General features: G+C 42.0%; 1 protein-coding gene across 1 annotated transcript; it reads left to right on the top strand.

The window, feature by feature from the left end:
* The first annotated feature begins 4335 nt into the window (after positions 1 to 4335).
* On the top strand, positions 4336 to 17238 carry LOC127213206 (arylacetamide deacetylase-like 4). The gene is made up of 4 exons (XM_051173512.1): positions 4336 to 4503; positions 8559 to 8775; positions 10592 to 10655; positions 16458 to 17238. Exons 1-4 carry the CDS (start codon positions 4336 to 4338, stop codon positions 17230 to 17232), a joined length of 1224 nt encoding a protein of 407 aa, XP_051029469.1. The 3' UTR covers positions 17233 to 17238.
* Positions 17239 to 17946: the final 708 nt, after the last annotated feature.

The raw sequence follows: 17946 nt of genomic DNA, 5'->3' as shown, positions 1-17946 counted from the left end.
AAAAGGATTCATTCCATTGAAAACAATAATGATAAATTGACATGCAAAATTCACTACATAGAACATGAAAATGATTTATTGGCAGACAAAAATTCATTTCATATCAAACAGTTATGAAAAATTAGCAGGTAGAGGTTGAGAGATGACTTAGAGGTTAAGAGTACTGGCCACTCTTCCAGAGGTCCTGAGTTCAATTCCCAGCTCACAACCATCTATGATGAGATCTGGTGCCCTCTTCTGGAGTGTAGGCATACATGTAGGCAGAACACTATATACATAATAGATAAATTTTTAAAAAAAAATTTTTAAAAAAGAAAAATTAGCAGGTAGAACATTGCTTTTGTAAGACAATCTTCATTCTATTCAGATAATCCCTAAGGATGAGAAGGTATTAGGAATGGATAAAATTAAATCATTAGAGTTCATTAGAGTCATATGTGAATAATGAAAAAACAAGAAACTGACTGAAGTAATGAAATTGCTGGAATTAGTCACTGTCCAGGAAGTCCAGGCCCTACAGAAAGTGGTGATGAAAAGATTTTAAGCCTTAGAGAACTTGTTAATACTGACTTAGAGAGAGAGAGAGAGAGAGAGAGAGAGAGAGAGAGAGAGAGAGAGAGCATCTGGTGTCTTAGGTAGGCAAGATGAAACAGCAACACATTTTTACATAGTTAAACAAATACAGCATAACCAAATATAACATATCATTCCCTAGTTAAATAAACAAATGTAACAGACCCTTACGTAGTTAACCTAATATTCTCAAACATAAACAAATGTAACACACATTTATATAGTTGAAGTAATATTCCACAATAATTGCCAGTATTACAAAGGTCCTTGTTTTTGCTTAGCCAATTCCTCTTTAATGTTCACAGGTAATGGTCAGGGGACACCTTCACTACATGCTGCGAGTGCCCATCATAGAGGTTTTGGTAGGTAAATGTTAGATGAGTCTGTAACAGCCACAACCCCCACTACTGCCCACAAAACTCAAGTTATGAATCTGCAGATGCTCTCCTGGGCAACCATAGCTTTTCTTGGAACAGCTATCTCACCTGTGATTGGTGGATAAATGAGATCCTGTTGGTGTACTGGATGTGTTGAGGTCCCTATAAATATTGAGGACTGATACCTTTACACCTGTCAGAATGTCTAAAATCAAAATCAGTATGGCAGTTTCTCGGGAAAATGGGAATCAGTCTACCTCAACATCCAGCAAACCCATTCTTAGGCATATACCCAAAGGATGCACATTCTTACCACAAGGACAACTGTTCAACTATATTCATAGCAGCATTATTTGTAATAGCCAGAACATGGAAGCAACCTAGATGCCCTTCATCTGAAGAATGGATAAAGAAAATGTGGTACATCAGTATTTATCCCTAGTATACAAATGGACTTTGGGGGCCCATTCTCCATGGAGGGATACTCTCTCAGCTTAGATACATGAAGGAGGGCCTAGGACCTGCCCCAAATTATGTGACAGACTTTGATGATTTCACATGGAAGGCCTCACCCTCCCTGGGGGAGTGGATGGGGGGGCGAAAAGGGGGATCGGTGTGGAGAGAGGAAACTGGGATTAATATGTGGAATGAGACTATTTCTAATTTAAAGAAAAAAGAAAATGTGGTACATTTACACAATGGAGTACTACTCAGTGGAGAAAAACAATGACATCTTGAAATTTGCAGGCAAATAGATAGAACTAGAAGAAACCATCCTGAGTGAGGTAACATAGACCAAAAAAAGGAAAACATGATATTTACTCACTCATAAGTGGATGTTAGACATAGAGTAAAGGATAATCAGCCTACAATCAACAACCCCAGAGAAGTTAAGAAACAAGGAGGACCCAAAAAGAGACATACATGAACCCCCTGAGAAGAGGAAAGGAACAAGATCTCCTGAGTAAATGGGGAGAGGGGAAGGGAGAGAGGAGAAAGATGAGGGCAGAAGGGACAGGGTGGAGAACATGAGGGATCAGGAAGGTCCAGTTGGGGGAAGAACAGAGAAGGAGAGCAAAGAAAGAGATACCTTAATACAGGGAGCCACTGTGGGCTTAATGAGAAATCTGGCACTAGGGAAGTCTCCAGGGATCCACAAAGATGACCCCAACTAAGAATGGAGAGGCTACCTTAAATGCCCTTCCCCTATAATGAGATTGATGACTACCTTAAATGCCATCACAGAGTCACCCAGTAGCTTCTGGAAGCAGAAACAGAGACCCACATCTAAGCACTGAACTGAACTCCTGGAATTCAATTGTAGAGAGAAAGGAGTAATGACCAAAGGAGTCAAGACCATGCTGGGGAAACCCACTGAAACAGCTGACCTAAGCAAGTGAGAATTCACAGACCCCATTCTGATAGCAGGGGAACCAGCACAAGACCGACCCAGGCCCCCTGAACGTTATTGTCAGTTGGGGGTCCTGGGCAGTCTATGGGGCCTCTGGCAGTGGAACCAATATTTATCCCTAGTGTACAAATGGGCTTTTGGAGCCCATTCCCTATGGAGGGATACTCTCCCAGCCTAGATACACAGGAGAGGGGCTAGGCCCTGCCCCAAATGGTGCGACAGACTTTGATGATCCCCCACGGGAGGCCTCACCCTTTCTGAGGAGTGGATGTGTGGGGTAGGATGGGGAATTGGTGGGGGGCATGGGAGGAGGGGAGGAAGAGGGAACTGAGGTTGGTATGTAAAATAAGATTGTTTTTAATTTAAATAAAAATCAATCAAAAAAGAAAGACAGTATAGAAAGTATCATCATTTCTGAGAGAATTCATTTTACGAAGATTCCTCTGGCTTAGTGTTTATGATTTTCTGTCTAATTTACACATCAGCTTATGCTTTCAAATGTATTATACACAAATAAAAATGTCTTAAAATGAGTGACTATCTGCATGTACATGAGTCTGTAATAACATTGTGCATCATAGCAAAAAGGTAGAGGCAACATACATGTGTCTCTCTGTGGATAAATGGATAAAGAAAACATAGGCCTGGAATGTTGTTCAGGAGGTGAGCCTTCACCTCATATGTTCAAAGGCCTAGTGTTCATCCCAACTACCCACAGAAATAAAAAAAAACAATAAAGGAGATGTAACACATATATGTAGTGGACTATTATTTTAAAACAAAAAAAAAAGTCTTGTTGTCCACTGCAATATTGGCAAAGTTGAGAACAATATGTTAATTGGACTAAGGTCATTACAAAAAGTGAAACATTGCATAGGCCCATCTATGAAGGTATCCAAGGTAGGCAGATTTTACAGAGTAGAATTGTGGTTGTCTGGGCATTGGGAAGAGGGGGAGTCTAAGGATGCAAATTCTTTGTTGTAAGATGTCTGCTATATGTGACACATCTAGTTAACTCTGCTGTACTGTATACTTAGGAATAGCTCTGACAGTAAATTTTGTGTTATGTGCTTAAATCTTTGTTATGTTAATTTACTTATATTTTGTGTATGCACGCATGTGCATAGGCACACGACTGTTATGTGTGTTGGAGGTTCACATGACAATGTGTGGCAGTAGAATTTTATCCCTCCATCATATAGATTCTGGGGATTGAACCCAGATTATTATGCCTGAAGGCAAATGCTTTAATTCACTGTGTCAGCCCTGTTATATGCTTTTAAATAACAATTAAGCAAACACATGGAAATAATAGTCTATGTGCTTTTTGTATCAAATTTTCCCTAGACTTGGAATATGTAGCCAGTACAAAACTATCCATTGCTGCTCAAGTCTCAGCATCCCTGGTACCTGCAGCCACACCTAAACTTGGCCTAGAAACAGTTCTCCCATCTGGGCTCCTCCATCCTTGGCATTCAGAAAGCAGAGAACCCATCCAAGGCGAGATAGTCAAAAATGAGAAAAGCCTGAACTCCGATGGCAGTTTAGCAAGTATTTACAAACTGGATGACTTCATATGCTTTAACCAAACTGGTGCAGAAGGGGTGTATGTCTTCTGGTACTCAGTGAAGGGTCAGGCCATAGTGGGGGTCTATACTCATGTAAGACCTCTCCCTTGGTGCCTCAACAGATAGATGCCATGACAGTTCTCATCCAGTCTAATTCCTTTTTTCTAATCCTGTCTTTCAGGTTGGCTCTCTTGATCCCTTTGCTCCTTGGGAAGCAGGTTCCTCTGGATCCTTTTGACCTGTGTGGATATCCCAGAAGCTGGATCAGGCCACTGAGTGAGGTGTGGTCTGAAAGGAGCTAGTGGGGGTGGTAGGCTATAAAATTGAGCCAGTTGTTCCCAAGGAAGACCTTTGGGACAGCAGCCTCTCAAGGCCTCAGACAGAAGTTTCTTGGGGCCTTGGGACCATGACTGTCCTGTGGCTGTTGCTGCTAGTAAGCCTGTCTACCTTTAACCTGGGAGTCTTCATATGGGCTGTTGTTCAGCACTTTCTCAATGTGAAAATCCCCTCTTCCTTGCAGCATCCAGTCAAGTTCAGGTTTCTACATTGTGTGATGCTGTACGTTATTGCTATGGTGAGTCTATTCTTGGGGGAACCACACTTTTCAGGGTTCTGTTGTGGGATATTTGATCACACTGTGAACCCTGAGATTGCATTAACTGAACAAAAACCTAAGGCCAAGAGGTCCAGCCAGCAACTGGTTGACAGGAAGTAGCCATAAAGATTAAAGAGGGAGTCCAGAAGATGGGTAGAAAAATACACAGGAAGTAGAAGAGAGGGCTTAGAGTTGGTGGTCCCTTTTGGATTGTAATGATGAAAAATAACTCTATTTCTGAGATTCTGGGAAAGGAGGGAGGTCAGATAGTTGCTCCTCGACCTCTCTGAGAGAGCAGATTTTCACCCTAGCCTCTGACTCCCGAGTCTTTATTGGTAAAATCATAAAATATAGATTTATATAAAAAACAGGGTTCATCTGTGTGCCTTGCCTTTCTTCTTTTATTAGCCCCTCCCTACATTCCCCCATGACTGAAGTAACTACATTGTTGTATCTTAGAAATGAAGAAACATTGTGCTTGTCTCTATCTCGCCCTCTTCCCTTCTCTTCCTTTTTCTCTTTATCTCCCTTCCTGCCTGCCTCTTGCCTGTGTTCTTACTTAAAAAAAAAAAAAAGACAGTATCTTCCTTGAACTTGGGACGGCCTTGAATTCACTATGAAGCAAAGGTCTGAGGCTCCCATTGACCCACTGTCCCCACCCCCGACCCCAAGCCAAGTGCTGTGGTCAGTGGTGTACACTATCATGCTTGGTTTATGCCGTTCTGAGGCTCAAACCAGGACTTCATGCATGCTAGGTCAGCACTCTCTGCACTTAGCTATACCCCCCCAGCTCTTCTTTTTAATTTTTTGAGATAAGGGTCTCATGATTTGGTAGTGGTTATTCTTTGGCTCCCACCTCTTGTGGGCTGGCTGGGATTGGAAGCAGGGATCACTATTCATCTACCAGATTCTTTGCTGAGGACTGAAAAATAAGTTCACACCCAGGTTCTATTTGTGATAGATCCATGGCCTAAGAGATCTGATGCCTCCTTCAGCAGCAGCCCTCCCTTTTACTTGCTTATAGGTGTTTTGTTGCATAGTTGTGAACCTTGAAGCTGTAGACTATTTCTTAGCATAGTTCCGATCAGAGGGCAGGTGCTCTTTGCTGATCAAAAGTGTGATGATGCATTTATTCAGCCTTTTGGCATGGCTGTAGTGGGTGGCTGGACTCTCAATTTACCTTTCTTGCTGGTTGGGGACAAGGACAAGGGCATGCCCACAGATACAGTAGATCCAGAAGGAAAAGTTTGGCCTGTGTGGGAAGAAGGCAGTTTGAATGAACTTGATGTCCCAACTTTGGCTGAAGGTCTGTAGAAGCCAGACAGTTCAAAAGTGTTTATGTCAAAGGGCAGCTACAAAGCAGGGTAGGAGAGGAGTGAGAAGCAGCTACAGCCAGGCTGCCCGATGAGCTTCTCTGTTTTTCTCGCACTGGTTGTGAAAGCCCTTGGCTTATCTTTTGTGCACACCAGAGTCTTCATCTTCATGGCAGGGAATATTTGGCATATGATAAGGAATAATACGTGACATTAAAAAACAGTAGTATGTTCCTGTGCTGTCCTCAATGGACCATACCTAGCAGAATAAGCAAGCCTTGTTCAATACAATTATTGAAAGCTTCTGACCTCAACCCCTTATTCATTTTTATCTGCAAGTACTTCCCTAAAGGTCAAGTTGTTTCAAGCCCAAGGAATTACTACATGGGATTACAGGATAGTTGAGAGTCCTGAAATGGCAAATGAGGGCCTCGGATAGCACAGTTATGCAGAAACGCCATACTCTTCCCAACCTGTAGTGTTTCCCTTCTAGAGCATCACACCTAGCTATGTGGGAAATGTGAAATCTATCTTGGGGAAACCAAGTCCATACAAAACTGTAACACTCTGATTATTTAATGGGTTTTGTTCCAGACACAAACTCTTTCTATATTCTCAACCAAGAACTCACCTCCTAGGAGCCTCTTCCTGAAGTAACTCTCTAGCTCCATCCACCATGGCCTTCATCTATACATGTGGACACCATCTAATCACCACTTGAAAGACAGATGTTTTTAAATAAATTTATTTCTTTAATTTTTTTTTACTTTATTTAATTTTATATAACAAAGTCCAATTAAATGAAAACAAACATTTATACACGATATTTGGGAATTTGGGCGTCATTCTTTCTAAACTACTTCCTGCTGGTAAGGGGCGCTGTCTTGGGGGGATTCGAAGAAGATTCAGATATCCTGGCTGTAGTCTGTAGGGCTGTTTTGTCCAGCTGTTTTGAATGTAGGATTAGCTTGTACTCTGTTCAGGTGGTCTGGCGTGATCAAACCACATTAGTCTGGAAGGAATCCACATCTTTTCATTTTCTGTGGAAACAAAAATAGAAATCCTTTTCCCCAGTAACTTGTCCTTCAACTTAAATTTTGGAGTCAAAGCATTTCTTTTATTTTTTGATATTATAAAATTTCCCATGGTGGTCCAGTACCAAAGACGTGTATTTTAAGAAACGTGAAATGACCCAGTCCACTGGGGTGTGACCATCCCTGAGTAGGTAGCTGAGCAAGCAATGGGGGGGGGCAGTAAGCAGTTTTCCTCCATGGTTTCTGTTTCAATCCCTGCCTCCAGCTACATGTCTTGAGTTCCTGGCTTGGCTTCCCTTGATGATGAACAGTAACCTGTAAGCCAAATAAAACCTTCTTTCCCCTAGGTTGCAGAACAAGAAAGAAAATAGGAGAATGTGTTTATTGGCCATTTGTACCTTCTCTTTTGTGAACTGTTCATTTTATCAGCCCACTTACCGACTGGGTTGTTTTATCTCTTATTTTTTTAGTTTTTTGGAGTGATATCTGTGTATGTACACATATATATGTGTATGTACACACATACATGTACACACATATACACACATACATATTATGGTTTAATAAGGATCAGGAGAAACAAATAGGCTAAATAGATCTTTATTCAGGGAGAAATAGCTTACAACATAGACAGATGAACACCAACAGGTTCCTGGTCCCAAGGATGCCTCCAGATGCTCTCCTGTCCCTATGCTGCAAGCAAAAGAGTGCTCCTGGGGCCCCTCTTCAGACCTATTATGCCCTGGTAACATCAGCCCCTGTCTCCACCCCCCAATGGGCGTGGTCAGTGTCATAGGTATGGACAAAGTGAATATCTCACTACATATGTACACATACACATACACTAGATATTTAGTCTTTCATCTGAGTCATCACCAGCAAAGACTTTCATTTTCCATTCTATAGGTTGTCTTCACTCAATTAAAACTTTTCTTTGTGTTTGGGATCCTTTCAATTTCTTGACTACCCATTTATCTTATCATTAGTTGGTTTTATTTCCAGAGAGACTGGAGTACTATGCAAGAAGTCTTTACCTACACCATATCTTGAATTGCTTCTCCCAGTTTCTCCTACTATTTCCAGAGTTCCAGGTCCTACAACACTGTCTTTGATCAATTTGGCACTGATTGATCAGTGAGATCAGGATCTAGGACCATTCATCAACGTGGGTGATATTCAATTTTCCCAGAGCCATTTGTCTTCTTTGTCTCTCTTTTTTATCACCGTTGTTGGAAATTGGATAGCTGTGACCATGTGGGGTTATGTTTGGGTCTTCTGCTCTTTTCCACTGACCTATTTATTTGTATGATGAAAAAAGAAAACATTTCAACAGTGACAATAAAATTTCAACATGAATTTTGGTTGAGACAAAAAATCAAATCGCAACTATATCATTATCTAATCTTAATGTTTTGGGAAGAAAGTCTGAAAACCCACATTCTCCTTAAGCAGAATCCACAGCCAGTTATAGATACATGAGCCTCTTGTGTGAACAGAAGTCGGGACAGAAATGATGAACTCATTTTAGTAATGCTAAGTAGTGGCAATGCCAACATGGCTACCTAAGCCTCACTCCTCCCTTTCCCCTCCTCCTCTTCCCCCTCCTCCTCCATCATCATTATCATCATCGTCATCATCATCATCATATTTTTCATATTCTCCTTCTTCTACTTTTTCGCTCCTACAGGGAAATATATTAGAGAAGCTGAGGATTTGCTCCATGCCCAGGTTCATCCAGATTTTTCATGATTTAATAGTCATAAAGAAGAACCATAATTTGATGGTGACAAACATGCACTTTGGGACAATTCCTGTGAGACTCTTCCAGCCCAAGGCAGTGCCCTCCAAACTCCGACGAGGCATAATTTTCTGCCATGGAGGGGGAGCCATATGTGGTAGCCTGGGTGAGTACCTTCCATGTCGGGTGGGAGAGGAAGCAAAGAAAGTAGAAGTTGGAAAGGTTTTTGTGGGGGGAGGGAGAGTGGATTGGGGGCCTTGGAAATTAAAATATTCAGTGGGGTTGAAATCTTCATAGCAATGTTTCCTATATAAGATATTAGTCTTAGTCCATGTCCAAGCAGCAGTGTCTACTGGGACTCTCCCAGAAGTGAGTAATGAGTGTGACACCTTCCTTTCCTTCCCACTCACAGCACTGGCTAGTCTTATCTGTACCATAAAGACCCCAAGTCCATGTGCTTCCCCCAGCTCAGCTAGATCACTCTGTTAAAAAAAAACCCCACCCATTCTTGATCACTACGTCATCTCTGCATCCACAAGTTGCTTCCTTGATATAATTGTCATCCTTCAGCTTAACCATCTCTTCCTGCCAGAAGGACCTAAGCCTGTCATTAGTGCACTTCAGCCTCCCCCAAATCATTGACCACATCTCCTACCGAGCTTCTTGTGTCTCCCCTTATGCTTACTGTGCTTAAGCCTGTGAGCTTCTCAACACAGCAGGCATCTTGGGCTGCTCACTTGTTCTTCTGTACTTAGTGCTTGATCAGACTCACAAGACATCACTCCTGGGATGAGGGTTACTTACTACCTTCTGGTGATTGAGATTGCCTTAGCAGTTCTGAAGATGTTACCAAGATGTGTTCTCTCATTCATAAGTTAACTATGAGTGTATCTTGCCTGTGGTACCCACCCTTATCCAGAGCTTCACTGTTATTGTCCACTCTTCATTGTAATAAGCGTCTAAGACCTTCTTCCCCAAGCTGTCATCTGCTGCTGCAGGATAATGATATCTCCAAATCGTAAGCAGGAATGGCTCAGCAGATATTTACTGAATATCCATTTAATCCCAGGCCCTCTCCAGGCATAGGGGGACACACTGGAAGGCAAGAAAGAACTTAGGAGTCTGTACGTCATAGGAGGAATCCAGACCACATGGGAGAACACAAATGAGGAGGTGGTTTCAGATGTGGGTAACACAGGGATGGAACAGAGAGTGATTCAGAGTCACAGCACTTTGGTTTTTCTAATCAGACAATCTTTCCAAGATGGTGAAATTTTAGGTCTAGACCACAGGATGGGAGGAGACAGTTCTGAGCCGGGGAAAAGTATTGTGAAATAATTTTGGGGCCTGGGTGAGGTGAGTGAAGCCTGGGCCTCAGGGTCCAAACACAGGGTTCCAGAAACTCACTCATCAAAACAAGTAATATTGCATATTAATGCAACATTTTTAGAAAGCTCTGATGCAATCTAAACAAATAAAAAGAAATAGATGAGCTTTATATCTAAATTCATACCAGGGCAGATGTCTAGACTTATACATCCCAACATCACACAGATTCTACGTCTCTGGACCATGATCAGCTATTCACTAATCTTAATGGAACCATCTGCTAGTATAAACATCTCATCTGGTCATTGTTAACCTCATCATGAATGCAAATATATGAGCCTATCAGCACTCCATGACTGGCTCTGCAAACACATGTACCCTTAATGATGTCTATTTCAGATTAACCAAATCATTCTAAGTCCCTAGTTTATCCATACTGTATAAAATTCAATGCTATAGAAAATGAACCATAATAGTTCCAACCAAATCTTGATATTCAGATAGAGCTGGCAAGATCACCTCAGAGGAATCAAGAATAGGGACATAGTGAAGACCTTGTCACCATGTCTACCATGACAGCTGCTATTTCTGTGACTGAATTGAGAAGTGCTGGGCTCTTGTCACACTGCCTAACACCTGGGTTCCTCTTACAGACAGTTACCACAACCTGTGCAGCTGCCTGGCCCAGAAGACAGATTCGGTGGTGCTATCAGTAGGGTGAGTGGCCTGAGACAGTTGATGGTTTATCTATGTGAGGATGAATTGTGGGGCACAGATTTAGTGACTCTAGGCCACAGAAAGGGGTCCTGACCCCTTATACATGTCCCCACGAACATAGCCACAGCACTTTCATAATAGTAGAAGTGTAGAAAAAAATCAATTCCTGGGAAGTATACTGGGGAACTGTGACAGAGGGAACACAACACTACAGAGTACTAGTTTCCCATGGAACAATATAGAGCCAGACAGTAGAGAACTAGGAAGGCCACACCAGGTAGGGTAATATCAGAAGCGACCCTCTATATTCTTTTTGTGGAGTTAATGAAAGTCAAAACAATGCTTTCCAGGACACAAAGAGACCCATAGGAAATTTAAAATGGAGAACAAAAGAGATGACAAATATTGAACACAAAATGTCTCTTCATTTGGCAGAATGATGTTTACTTTGTATACAGTAGTGTAATCAGGGTTGACTGATGGTCAAGGACAATTGAAGTCATGCTTATTGCTGACTGATGGTTCTGGAGTTCATTGTAGCAACAGAATACTCCTCTGTGCACCAACTACAAACCGCTTTGAATCAATGTAAAGCATGGCTTAAGACCCAATTCCAGTATTTTGAAAATAGAGGGGTCCTGGAAAGGATGGATAACACAGGGGGATACTCACAGATTGAGAACAGAGTCCACAGCACAGTTTAAAAAACTAAGTGAGAGAATTTGAAAACTGCCTTGTTCTTAGACTCTACTGCTTCTATGGCTACAACTTCAGGGGCCCTCTCATACCCTGACATCACCCAGGATAGATATACATTGAAGTTGGGAGACTAGAGCAAATAACTTGGTATCTCTGTTCCTCTCTGGTGGCATGATGAGGGTAACATCATTCCATGTCTCCAGAGTATTGCAGTTAAATAAGCATCAGGATAAACAAATAGGCCGAATAGATGTTTATTCAGGGAGAAATAACTTACAACCTAGACAGATGAACACCAGCAAGTTCCACTGGATGCTCTCCTCTCCACAACCCACCAGCAAGATAGCGTCCCTGGGCTCCTCCTCAGACCTCCTTCCACAGGTCACTTCCATCCCTGGCTCCACCCCCAATGGGCGTGGTCAGTGCCACAGAAGGAGACAAAGTGAATATCCCACTACACCAGAAACCTCCTCCTTCCTGACTGTGTACCTGTGTCTGAGCTTCTAATATGGGGCCCTATATCTCCGAGATCCCCTGAACAGAATTGCAGAGAAGTGTGCAAACACCTGCCCTGAAATCCTGAAGGGAGTTCCTCAGTGTGGATTCCACATAGTTACAGAGTTCTGACTCACAAGGCAGAGAAGCTGTGCTAGAATGTCAAGTGGAGATGCTCAGCTAGAGAGAGGTTTGAGACTGCCAGAGGGCTGCAATGAGCTAAGCTACTGAACCTCCCAGCCACCTATCCGTACATTCCCCACTTACCCAACCCTCCCTCCATCCTTAGCCCCTCGTCACCCACTCTTCCTTGTCCTGCTCCTTTCCTCCTTTTCTCTCCCCTTCCTGTCCTTCCTTTCCTGGAAGCAAGGTACCTTGATTCTAAATGAAGTCTCTGCATCTCTACTGACAGGGAGTGGTGTTATGAGCACTTTCTCACCAGCCTGGTCCCAGAGCTGCATCAGCCCCAAATAACTCGCAGAGACAGTGTATTACCAACTGATCCTTTATGTCTTCATAGCCCTTTTCTTCCTAAGTGAATGGTAGCAACAGAGAACTAGGAGCCACAGCAGTGCCACCTCTGGGGTTCTTATGAAGGCTTCTGGTATTGAACCTTTAATCCAATGATGTTGAATGCTAACAGCTCCTGTGTCTATCTGTGAAGTTGTGAGCCTCTAGACTTTGACAACACCTATGCTCTAGCTCCCAGGCTAAGGTATCGAAACCCTTGGCTCTTAAGGCAGTGGTTGCTGCTTCTGATGTTTTCATTTCCCAGGTTGCGGTCACCATTGCCACCGTCTCCTCTATTGTCTGCTGTTGTCTCCTGCTGCAATTGTTGCCGATGTGCCTCTGCTTCTGTTCTCTGCTTTCATTCTTTAAGCTTCAGCTCTGAAGCTGTCAAGGCCACTTTGCATTTTCTGTGTTGTTATGGCTCCTCCTGCTTCCAAGGATCAGCGACTTCCGCTGCCACAGTATCCAGTGGTCACTGGGCCTCTACCACCATTGCTGTCACCAGATGATGCTTTCTTGCTTCTGGACCTACTGCAATTCTTCTGCCAAATCAGCCGGGATATTGGTGAAGAGTCTAAGAACTTCAAATTATCAAGTCCAATTGCTCCATCCCCTAATACTTTTATTTACTTATAGGGAAATAAACATTAGAAGGTACACTTGCATTAAGATCTTATGTTATTAATACATTTTAATAACTGGTGTTGTTAATAACAATGTTATTAATATGACATTGATATAAATTTTTAAGAGCAATGGATTTGGAAATGTTCAATGGATGCCCCAGATATCGAGCGGAACCATAATCCTTAACCTGTCTCAGTGGAACCACCAGAGCTCCAGTTGCCTTCTCTGGGTCTTTGCTGGTTGTCTTGTTTCCTAAAGCAACAGCTTTGAGCTTGCCTGACCCTCCATGGGGTTCACTCATCTGTGGAAAGCGAAATATGGGTTGGAATGAAGAATTCTGACCTCCCTGACTGTTGCAGGGTCCTTGTGTCCATAGAGGAAAAATGAGGATAGCCATATTTACTTGCTAGGGTCATTCTGATGATTCAATCAGGTTATTTTTCCTATGAGAGTAGAGAATTGATGGGAGATGTCATTCTGTATATGTTTCTCATACTGGTTAATAATAAAGCACTGTTGGCCAATAGGAAAGGAAGATAGGAGGGACTAGGAGACAAGGAGGAAATAGGAAGTAGTAGGGAGGAGTCAAGATGGAGAGTCTGAAGAAAGCAGTATGCCGCCGGCTCCCGGTAAGAGAAATACATAGATCAGCAGAAATGGGTTAATAATTAAGGCAGAGCTAGCCGATAAGAAACAAGTAACAGGGCCAACAGAATTATATCTAATACAGAGTCTCTGTGTATTATTTGGGGCTGGCGCAGCAGCAGGACAAGACCGGGCGGCGGCAGGCAGAAAAAACCATACACATTACAGATGGCGCCCAACGTGGCTAGTAAGAACTTACATACACTTAAAATTGAACAGAAGCTTAAAAAAAAGGGTTTTAGAAACAAAAGAACAGAGACAAGCAAGGTTTCTTGCTGCAGCATTTTTCTCAGTTGAACTCTTTGCTAGAGACAAGCAGATATTCGCGTGGCTCCTTTAAGGGAAGATTCCTTACTTTGAATAAGCGGGGAAAAAAAACGCACAGCTTTTAAATAACTCTGCTAACAATTTATTGGTGTGTATGAGAGATGGCAATGGCAGTGACCACATCTCCAAGCCGGCAGCATGCTTTCTGGGTGGCAGCGCAGACCAAGGCTTTGAACACAGCTTTCCATGCTGGCGGTAAAAGTACCCACCACCATCTTTGGTAAACCGCTGCTGACACAGATATGACTTTCATTTTAACAATGTTGTTGTTTAACAGATAAAGTCTCATGGCCAAAAAAAGATAAAGATTTACAGTAGAGATAGATTCACATTAAGAAAAGGTGCTAAAAGTTTACAGTATGTTTTAAAAAAATACATAGGCTTGGGAGAGAAAAATAAAATGGTTTTAAAGAGACAAAGAGGAACTGGGTGTTGTAGCACACGCCTTTAATCCCAGCACTATGGAGACAGAGGCAAGCAGATCTCTGTGATTTGCAAAGTAAACCTGGTATACAGAGTAAATTCCAGGACAGATAAGAGTTACACAGTGAAACCCTATGTCAAAAAATAAAAATATAAAAGTAAAATAAACAGAGTAATAAAGGCACGTAAAGATGACAAGCTCAGAGAGAATCTGGTTACTGTATGCTATTGTGTTGTCTCTACATTGTTTGACTGCTGAGAAAATAACAACTGATAAAGAAAATGCTGCTGCATTAATTCAATTTATATATTTTAAAAATGCTTTGACTCCAACATTTAAGTTTAAGGACAAGTTACTGGGGAAAAGGATTTCTATTTTTGTTTCCACAGAAAATAAAAAGCTGTGGATCCCTTCCAGACTAATGTGGTTTGATCAAGCCAGACCCCCTGAAACAGAGTTCCTGATGATCCAACATTCAAAACAGCTTAAACAAGGCAGACTTGCAGACTACAGCCAGGATTTCTGCATCTTCTTAGGATCCCCATGACAGCGCCCCCTATCAGCAGGAAGTAGTTTGGAAAGAACGACGCCCAAATTCCCAAACATTGTTTATAAATGTTTGTTTTCATTTAAATGGACTTGGTTATAAATGGGTAATGATCACAGCCAATTATTTTTAAAGGTAAAAAGGAATTATGGTATTGATATGATTACTTTTGGAATGGATTTTCATTTATTGATACAATTTAATGTCAATTTTGTGAGATGTGTATTTCTCCTCTTGTTTAGGTATTGTGTTTATATAGAAATATAATGTAGTACAGATTATTGATAATTACCTATGATAGTCAAAGCTTAGAGTTAAGTTAGTTAGGTTTTTCAAGATACACAGAGATGTATTTGAGATAGATAGGAATTCTTCAAACCTTTCAAAGACCTACAGAATATGGCATTTAAAGTGGTTTAGGGTTTTTGTGACAGTGAGACATAATTGCTCTTGGCAATACCACCTGCACCAGAAAGGAAGATGGACATCGAAGAAATGCATTATGAAGTTTGCTTCCAATATGGCAAGACTAGCCATTTGGACAAGATACTGCTCTTGTCTGGACTGTTTGACTTTGTGATGTATAAACTGGACATGCAGGACCCACAGGAAAGTGACTCCTGATTCAAGATGGACATTGCTACAGAGATCCTGCTTCATGGAAGAGTCTTCGAGACAGTATGCAGGACACGGAGAAAAAGTGACTGACAAACTGCCAATAAAGAAGACAGTTTAAAGTTTTCTGCTTTACTGGAGAGTCTGTCAGACATACTATGGCCTATGGGCTGAAGATGGAAGATTACAGAAGAACTTCGGGTGACTGAAAAGGCAAGATGTCTCTGTCATTTCTAGAGCTTATATATTATCCTTCTGTGGTCTTTGAAGGAGTTGAAGACAGATAGTTATAGTTATAGTTTTCCTTAGTATTAAAGATAAGTTACTTTAGACACACAAAGATAGGATAGATGATGGAATATTTTCTTCAAATCTTGCTAAATGTTAATGGACTAAATAGTGTTAACTGTGATTATTTGATAACTGTTATGTGATATATTTTGCTATGTTAAGGTTAAAACCCTTCATGTTATTTTAGACAGAAAAGAGGAGATGATGGGAGATGTCATTCTGTATATGTTTCTCATACTGGTTAATAATAAAGCACTGTTGGCCAATAGGAAAGGAAGATAGGAGGGACTAGGAGACAAGGAGGAAATAGGAAGTAGTAGGGAGGAGTCAAGATGGAGAGTCTGAAGAAAGCAGTATGCCGCCGGCTCCCCGGTAAGAGAAATACATAGATCAGCAGAAATGGGTTAATAACTAAGGCAGAGCTAGCCAATAAGAAACTAGTAACTGGCCAACAGGATTATATCAAATACAGAGTCTCTGTGTATTATTTGGAGCTGGCATGGCAGCAGGACAAGACCGGGCAGCAGGCGGAAAAACCGTACTCGTTACAGAGAATTCTGTACAAATGGTCTCCAATGACCCATGTGTACATCACTGTGTTGTGTTTGTTATTTTTCCTTAGGTACCGCAAGCTTCCTGACCACCACCACCCGTCTATTACTAAGGACTGCCTGAATGCCTCTATTTACTTCATGAAGGGCCTCAGAACCTATGGGGTAGACCCCTCCAGGGTGGTAGTCTGTGGAGAAAGTATTGGAGGTGGTATTTTGGCCATTGTCATCCAGGCCTTGCTCAGCTTCCCAAGCCTCCCCAAGATCTGTGCTCAGGTCCTTATTACGCCAGCTATGCAGGTCATCAATTTCCGATTGCCATCACATCAGCAAAACCAGAATGTCCCACTCCTCACCAAAGACATAATCATGATGTCTCTGTGTAAATACATGGACATTGACTTATCTTGGAAAGATGCCATATTTAGTGGCACTTGTATTCCCTTGGACTTCTGGAATAAGTACAGAAAATGGCTCAGTTCTGACAACATCCCCAGAAGGTTTAAGAGCAAAAGCCTCCTGCCTGAGTCTCCAGGATCTTTCAACGAGGCTGCCTATCTAGAAACCAAACAGGTTTTGGATACAGACATTTCACCTCTCCTAGTAGATGACAAGACCATTGCACAGCTTCCCCAGGCATTCCTGGTGAGCTGTGAGAATGACCCCCTCCGTGATGACACCTTGCTCTACAAGAAGCGCTTGGAAGACCAGGGGGTCCCTGTGACCTGGTACCATGTGGAAGACGGCTTTCACGGATGCATCATTTTGTTTGATAAGCAACCTTTCTCTTTCCCCTGTTCCACGAAAATTGTAAATGCTGTCATCACTTACATAAAGGGCATATGACAGTCACTCTGGGCTCTGAGTGTAGAACAAGGTGAGACTGTTCTGAGGCTTTTCCTGTTTGGTTGGTTGGTTTGAGTAAGGAGATGCTAAAGCCTTTTTGATCCAAGAGAGAAAGACAAGGTGGAAGCAAGCATTGTTGGCTTTGTATTTTAGAAAGATAAGTTTGTGTGTTTCTCTCCAGAACCCCAACTTCCAGTGTTGCAACTAGCAACGCTTTCTACTGCTTGAGATAAATGTCAAAGAGGAAAGAAACATCTTTCAATTTTTCCAAAACCACTAACCAAGAGATCATGTAGAATAAATGCCATCATCTGGCCATATGTGGAAGATTACTTTCACGGATGCCATCTTGTTTTGATAAGGGTTCATCAGTGCTGAACCCTTATCTATGATGACATTGAGAAAGGGTCTTTCTCATTATTGATTTTCCTGAGGCCAAAGTCCCAGCATCACTTGTCCTGCCTCTATTTGCCCCAAGCAATGTAGTCTCATAGACACCCTCCTAATGTGATGACTCTTATGCTGGATTATGGGTTGGCATCAGTAGGAACATTCAAGAAATGGAGAAGGGGGAAAAGGCAATGAGGAAGCCTTTAGTAAACATTTTGTGACGTTTTCCTTGGGATTTCATTTTTCAGTGGAACTCCTAACTCAGACCCCAGTTTAACATAAGATGTGTTCTCAGAATCACAGCTATGATATGAGTACTGGTGG

This window comes from Phodopus roborovskii, unplaced genomic scaffold (genome assembly GCF_943737965.1).
Source record: "Phodopus roborovskii unplaced genomic scaffold, PHOROB, whole genome shotgun sequence".
Lineage (NCBI taxonomy): Eukaryota > Metazoa > Chordata > Mammalia > Rodentia > Cricetidae > Phodopus > Phodopus roborovskii.
This window is presented reverse-complemented; position numbering and strand designations above follow the sequence as displayed.

Bases quoted from the DNA above. Each gene is read 5' to 3' on its own strand.
- LOC127213206 (XM_051173512.1), top strand. From the start codon at position 4,336: ATGACTGTCCTGTGGCTGTTGCTGCTAGTAAGCCTGTCTACCTTTAAC. The intron at 8,776-10,591 runs GTGAGTACCTTC...TTCCTCTTACAG, and splicing joins AGCCATATGTGGTAGCCTGG to ACAGTTACCACAACCTGTGC. The intron at 10,656-16,457 runs GTGAGTGGCCTG...ATTTTTCCTTAG, and splicing joins TCGGTGGTGCTATCAGTAGG to GTACCGCAAGCTTCCTGACC.